The 7,604-nt window shown below is 38.6% G+C and overlaps 1 protein-coding gene across 1 annotated transcript in view; it reads right to left on the bottom strand.

The window, feature by feature from the left end:
- The window catches only part of LOC103800108 (IQ motif and SEC7 domain-containing protein 1-like), a gene marked incomplete at both ends in the record, with an annotated part of 18,032 nt that extends 11,850 nt beyond the window's left edge, over positions 1 to 6,182 (bottom strand). The window contains 4 exons of the mRNA XM_009072470.1: positions 1,403 to 1,502; positions 3,114 to 3,239; positions 4,428 to 4,457; positions 6,043 to 6,182. Of these exons, the coding sequence (XP_009070718.1) occupies positions 1,403 to 1,502; positions 3,114 to 3,239; positions 4,428 to 4,457; positions 6,043 to 6,182 (396 nt within the window). The remainder of the gene's footprint in view (positions 1 to 1,402; positions 1,503 to 3,113; positions 3,240 to 4,427; positions 4,458 to 6,042) is intronic.
- Positions 6,183 to 7,604: the final 1,422 nt, after the last annotated feature.

Raw genomic sequence — 7,604 nt, 5'->3', positions numbered from 1 at the left:
TCTTTCCCAACTGGAAAACACCACGTTCCACCTAACAGGCACAAATATTAGAAGCACAATCTGTTCACTGTAATGAGTTCAACTTGGGAGCCCAACTATGTCTACTAAAGTGCCTCAGTTATATTGCCTGCAGTTTCCTGGGAGGAATCCAACCCCTTCCTCCTTGTTGCACTATAAATAAGTTCATGTGAATGGTGTTTCTACTTAGCATGCTTAGGAGATATTTATATTTTTATCTTTTATTTAATTTGACATCAGAGGAATTATATATTCTTCTATTTTTAGTAGAATCCAGGATAGACCTTGGCCTTCCTTTGCAAGACTGAATTTTGTATCACAGAATGTGTGCACAAGAGAGAATGAATGTGTAAGCATATAAATAATCTGCAGGCTACAGAGCTGCTATAAGCTCTGCAAAATCTTCCCTTTGGAAATCTCCAGAGTCTTTGACTCAGTGACTTGTTTTGAGTGAGATGAGCCTTGGAGCACATTCTCAAGGACAAAGGAAAACTAAGAGCTTTCCACAGCAGCAAAGCAGTGTGGCAGTGTCACACTGGACTCTATCCAAAGCATCAGGACAGTGCAGGTTTGGTTTACAAACCAAGAAGTCAGGTCAGGCTATGTCCCTATGTGCCAAACAAACAACTGTGACTGCTGTTAGTACTGATGCTGTCTTTGGGCTTAAAAGCAGAACATTAGCAAACTATTTGGTTTTTTGTTGGGTTTTTGTCTGCTAAGAGTGAGCTTGAGAAGCATTAAAGACAAAATGAATAGTGGATTGATGCAGTTTGCAAACAAAAGGTGTCTGAAAATACAAGCTTGAATCCAGACTGTCTGCTTCGTGTTTATAGTTGAGTGAATATACATTACCTAGGCAAAGACATAAATCAGGAAAATAAGTAGTGTTTTGAATTACACATATCATTATAATAGTCATTATTTATTATCACTCAGTTCCAGCTAACTGTACCACTGCCTCAGCAACAGATATGTTTGTTTCTTGACAAACATTTTGTTCTTTACAAGTACTCACAAACAACATGTTTGGGTAGATTTGGCTTCTGACTACAGCTAAAACTACAACTAAAACTGTTTGGACAATGCTCTCAGGCACATGGTGAGATGCTTGGGAGATGTCCTATACAGGGCCAGGACTTGGACTTGATGATCCTTATGGGTCTCTTGCAGCTCAAGGTATTCTGTGACACAACTGAAAAACTCTGAGAGGAGCATTGCTGTTCTGTATGCTGACAGCATCTTGTTTTAAACTTTAGGGCTAAATTAAAATCAGAGCAGTTTTATTCCTAAACTCAGAATCAAGTCCTGTCCATCCCTTTCACTTACACCATTTTAATTTTATTTATGAACAAAATGGTCATGTAAAAGGAGAGGAAATACTCACACTGGTTCTCAAAGAGAAGGACTTGCATTCCATAGAGGGAAAACGACTGCCGAAAACTGTATGTAACTGAGTTCTTCTTCTTCTGAAAAATCTTGGTCACCTGCAAGTTATCAAATAGACAAGGTGAAATATCCCTTTTACCATTTGTGTGTGTGGAAAATAAGTGCCCTAAAGAATTAGCATAGGAGAAAAGCTCTTATGCTAAAGAAAGCTATAATCTACAGAAAACATGCACTTGGAATTTTTACTCTTTAATGCAACTGATGTATTTAGTCTACTTGTGAAGAAATTAAACCAGCTCTGAAGCACCATATCTCTTGAGCAGAAGGGTTAATCTTTTATCCAGACACAAAGCCTTTCTGTCCTCTACTCTCTGGAACTCCTTGAAATTCCTTACTGTGTACTGCACATGCTAGAAAAAATATGTTGAAATTAATTAAAATCCCCCTTAGCTCCCACCACACTTTCCTTTGTGCTTTTTTCTTACAGTCTAACTGCAGGTAGGACCTTTCCACACGAATTTGGCTCTTAGCCCTTATACTCACATGCTGTGACCTCCCAATCCTGCTGCACTTCCATGCTCCTCCAAGCAGTGCCTGACACCACCTCAGCCACTGAGGTACTGCTTTGCCTCTGACTTTTACAGTATCTGACACAATAAAAGCTCTGAGTGTGAAAGCCTTGACTTTTTGCCACAATGGAACTAACATACTAATTCTGACCATCAGCATTGGGGTTCTCCTAAGGTGTGAATGCAACTGCTCTTTCGCTTTAGAACAAAGAGGTTTATTTTTACCAGTTCTTCTTAATTTTCACTTTTAGTGATGGCACTTTACTAGAACTGACAAATTTGGTCCATATTAGTCCCCAAACAGTTTGATAAAACCACTGACATCTGAGTAAGTAATAAAAAATGACAGAAACTTGCAAACTGAAGGTAACAATGTTCCATCAGTTCACACTCAAGCTCACATTTACAACTAGGAGGTTATACTCATAATCAAAAGGATTTTTTTAAGGTCTGAAGGTCTGTCAAAATTACCCACTATAAAACTGTGCCTTTTTCATAACAAAATATTAAATATTTAGTTCTTAGTTCTCAGGTGACAGCCAAATACATTCCAAATAGAGTGCAACAAATTTTCCTATTTTTAAGAGTAAATCAACCAAATAATTGCAAGCTGTCACTAGTTTTGTAAGTCTGCTTTTCAAAGGACTAGTTCAGGTTAAAGTCTGTGAAGATAAGTGCACACAAAAATTAAAGTCAACTGTAAAATCTATTTCAACATATTCTATTCCCATTTTAATCCATAAACAGATCTGATTTATGGAACAATCTGGGGAATACAAAGTAGTATGTAATTTTGGTGTTCCACAAGTACCCTGAACTCATTATTCATGGAATAACAAATGTCTCTGTTTATCCATTAGGGAAATGGGTAACCTAGAGGTGACTTTTTCTTCTCTACAGTAAAAGCTATTGCATCAAATACCTTCTTACAAAAGAGTGTAGCAATCAATAAAAGCAAATTGTATAGAATTAAGAAAATTACGATTTGCATCTCTTAATCATCCCAAGATTGTTGAGTGCAGAGAAACAGGTAATAGATATTTATTTTTAGGACTGCTCATGTACTTGATTGCCAATGATTTCATGGAGATAGGATTTCTGACTGCCTCACTGGAAGCATCTCTGACTGGAAATACATACCACGAGAAGATCATTAAATAAAAATATTTCTCGCTGGTGCAGTCCAAGCTTCTGAGGTTTATTGGGATCTGGGACTTCAAACAGTCTACAGTAGCAAACAAGCCTCCGGTGGGGCAGAGAGAGCACCTAGGGCAACACAAAAGTTTGTGGTTAATATAACAATGTTTAGCCAAGAAAGAACATCTTTCATACTCTTTTTTTTTAATACTTCAATTTTTTTTTACCTCTAAGCCCATTAAACTTTTTCACCAAAGGACCAACAACAGGAACATAAAGATTTATATGCCACAAACTTGCATGACATTCAAACTTCATCGGAGCTGCTCTATGAAATCCTCTCTAACAGCCTGCATTCCTGGGTATGGATGCCAATGGAATTTTTACTGGGGATACAGTTGTACTTTGTGAAATGCTAAAACCTTGAAAGAATTTGAGAGCTCAAAGCAAAGCATGTTTGCTTCCACAAGCATTTTTACATCTTATTAGAAGTAAGGATGCAAAGTAACTTTAGGTTTTGGGAGATGAATACACTGATATTGTGTTGCTTTCTGTCAGTCACTGAGCTAATTCCATTTGTTCATTCCCCAATGCCAAGGAAATGGTGACATCAGGACAAAGTAAATGCATTTCAAGTCTGTCTTGTTTTCTCATGCCAGCAAGAAAATCAAGACTAATCTTCCACATTCCTGTTTGGAATGGCTGCTGAAGCCACCTCTGACACTGCTGCTCTCAACTTAATCCTTTTCAAATGCAAACAATGTGATCTTGCTAACAATCCATAAGAAATCCATAAGGAACTGCATCATAAGAATAGTTTTGGGTTTATTACTGAATGTGCCTATAACTGAAATCTGGAATCAATATTTTCTATGTTCATCTACCTTTCAGAAGAGAACTTTGAAATTAACTGGCAGTATCTTTCCAGAGTATCATTCAATTCTGAAACAGACCAGAAGGAATAAGCACACCAGGGCCCAGTGGAAAGGTGAGATGCAGCTGTGATTTTACTTATTTGTTTATTCTTTACTGGCTATCTGATTTCTACAGTGATAACAGCATTTGAAATGAATAAAAAATGTACTGAAAAGGTCTAGAAAACTCTTGGCAACAAATTCAGCAGCCTCTGGGAAGTATATTTGTACTAAATCTTTATGCTTTGGAGAGTTATTACTACAACACTAAGAAAAACTTGCTTGAAAGAACAGCAATTATTTAAAATTTAAAAATGAAATAGAATGCCTTATTGCCAGTTTAAGAAAATGCTGCCAGTTGCAATGACTGTAAATTTTGAAGGAGTATGAGAGAAATACCTACACAACCAAGTCCATGGTGCAGAGATCCAATCTACAGTAGAAAGACATATACAAGTTCGTTAAACTTCAGAGAAACACAGTATTGTATCATAGCAAGTAAACACGTCAGGTCTGACTATGACTAAATGCCTATAAAGTAAAAACAAATAGAGCTATCAATAAACACTGTTGCCTGTTCCCTAAATTTCCTTGCACACAGTTAAAAAGTCTCCCAGTTGAAGAATCCTTGAACTCAAGACTCCATTGAGGGCATTGTTTTCTTAATCCCATTTAATTTACAAGGTCAGGATTAGTTTTAGGATTTGAATTGCCACATGTCTTAATAAAAAAAGAATCATGGAAAAAACCATCACCCACAGAAGCCTATATATAAACCTAAATCCCCAAGCCATTACAGAAAAGAAGTTTCATATGAAAGCATAAGTGACTGTCAAATAATGACTTTGGAAATTTATTTCCCTTCTCAAAATTATGCAAAAGCTTTTATTAAGGAGATTTTGCTTCCTCTTTCCTCTGCTTCTCTGAAGAGGTCTCCTCAGCATTCTCCTTACTGAGAAACAGAGAGAAATTACATGTTTTGGTGGTCCCTCATTCCCTTCCCCCTCTCCTCGCGTTGAGGTTTGTCTGAGAAGAGATTACAACTCAAAGCTCTTTAAAACGAATAGGGAGAATCTCGAGATCCAAGTTCTTTTCCTTAAGAACAAATCCCCCAGCCCTTCAGACCCTGTGCAGTAAAGTTCCCAGAGCTGATAAAAATCTGATGTATGACTTCAAAAATGTGCAAGTCTAGTCTTTTCTTGGCTTTGTTCTGGGCTGCCTTTGTGACTCCTGCCATGCAGATTTGAATTCAGGAAAGCTGAGCATCCATTGTCCCTCTCCATGTTAGATATTATTGTCAGCATGTAGAATACTGCTCTGGATACCTCTGTGTTCACTCAGCTCCTACATCGAAGGCAAAATGCTGTGGCCCTTCTTTTCTCTCTCCTTTTCCATCAGATGCTTAGAAGATTTATTTATAGAGCAAAGTATTTCAGGACTTTTCCCCACAACAAAGAAAGGGTTATCTTTGGGTGCTCAAACCCAGCACTAGAATCCCTGGGATCTGATTTCCAGATATGTTGGGACAAAATGGGACCATCTCTCCTTACAAATATTAGGTCATAGTGGAGCTGCAGAGCTGAGAAAGAAGCTGATGTGAACAGAAGTTCTTTATTACGCTTGTAAATTATGGAGCCATAACTGACAGTGTCAATTTTAAAATATGATTCTCTACAACATCACATGAACAAAACAATTCATTTGAAATAAACAAGAGACCTGCCTAAAATGCAGATATTTCAGTGTAATTTCAGAATTGTAAAGCTTCACATAGAGAAAAGAATTTAAGACTCCTACCATCATCACCATGATTACCAGACTGCAACAAGAACATTCACCTGCACTGTGAATGCTCCAGAATTTAAGTCAACCTTATAGCAAATTATTATTTCAACAGTTTCTTCCCTTTGCCATTTATCAACCAATTCATACTTCTAAGCAATACACCTGTATTATTCTACCCTGTACACTGCCCTGCAGCTCCTTAGTCCCTGGCAGGCCGTGCCAAGTGAACTCACCGGTTTCTTTCCTACGATGAGCTTTTCCACCTTCTGGACCTGGGACACATGATCCTCATTGGTCTTCAGCTCTCGCTTGCGGATTCGCTCGTAGATCCCAATCAGCATTTCCCGTGGGATATCCTCACCATCATCCACACCTGCACAAGCCAACAGCTTCTGTTAGCAGCCTGGCCCAACAACCTCTGCTCCTCCTCGGCAAGGAGAGGATACAAACGTGAGCAGTCTGTGTTCCTGTGCCCACAGCAATGGCAGCATTGCCTTGACTGCTGCTGGATCTGTGCTGCTTTGTTTCATTGCTGCCACTGCCCTGTTGGCTAGCACCTCCTGTGCTGTCCTTGTGTCTGCCTCACCAAGGCAGAAGAAGTGATGTTACTCATTATTTAAGCACTGATTTCTGTCTAAAAGCTGCTGCCCACATATCAAGACACTGATGGAAATTACACAGGTTTGTTTTTCTGTTTTAAAACTCCAGTCTAAAACTAAGCCATAAAAAGACTAATTTCCTATGCATTTTTTTCCCTTTCAAGCTTCTTCTGATTGGTATCAAAGCTCCAACGAGTTAAATTACTCTTGAGACACCAGAACCTCCATATGACCTCCTCCTAAGAATATACCACAGGGAGGAAGCAGAAGAACATTTCCATTTTGCCTCTGTCTCAATATTACTCAACACTGTTCATAAAATAATTTCCTATGCGATAACCTTATGAACACCCAGTAAAATTAATTTAACCAATATTTCCTGTATGATTTCAGAAAGAACTAATTTACTCTGGAAAAACAAATCAGCAAAATAGCCTAGACACAGTATTACTGTTAAACACTGTGTGATTATCACTGGCATGTCATTCTAGCAAACGCTACACTGTCCTGAGTGCTTGAACCTGAATTTTTAACAGCAGTGGAAGGAGTCCAATTGCACTAGGTCACTTAAAGTTGGATTTCCCGGGGACAGGGAGATGCATGTCTATTTTTTTAAACAGGTTTTAAAGCAATAAACTCTTATCTCCCATTCAGAAGCCAAGATAGAATATTTTGTCACCCAGTAGAACAACTGCTCACATAAAAATACTCTGACAAATAGTTTTCTTGCAGAGAGAAGCAAGCAAAGCCAGCCCTGTTCTGTCCCAGACTGCCAAGCTTTCCACAGAGCTCCCTTTGCCATCAGCGATTGAAAGGGGCAGGCAAAGGTAGCCTGGTGCAAAATGCCTGCAATAGTAAGCAATTGCTGCCATTCAGGCTGGACCTGGGAGAGAATGGGCTGTGTTTAACACAACTAATACAGCTGCAGTGTTATGCTAAGAGATCAATATCAGGCTTTTTTTCAACCTTTGTGGACTTGACTATAAAATCTCAGCACTGACTTAAACTTAGCTAAGCACGGATCATTCATTGCTGCCTTGGATAAATCTCAGGGAATAAAATCACCAGAGAGGACTTTCATTTTCCAGATCTGAAATTCCAGGACACCACAAGTGTTCTGTTTTGACTAGTGCTAAGATGGCAGTACCACACACACACAAATACAAACTGCCATGCATCTGAGATGTGCCCACGTA

The sequence above is a fragment of the Acanthisitta chloris genome, unplaced genomic scaffold (assembly GCF_000695815.1).
Source record: "Acanthisitta chloris isolate BGI_N310 unplaced genomic scaffold, ASM69581v1 scaffold45813, whole genome shotgun sequence".
Lineage (NCBI taxonomy): Eukaryota > Metazoa > Chordata > Aves > Passeriformes > Acanthisittidae > Acanthisitta > Acanthisitta chloris.
Note: the sequence above shows the minus strand (reverse complement) of the source record. Positions and strands in the feature narration are given on the sequence as shown.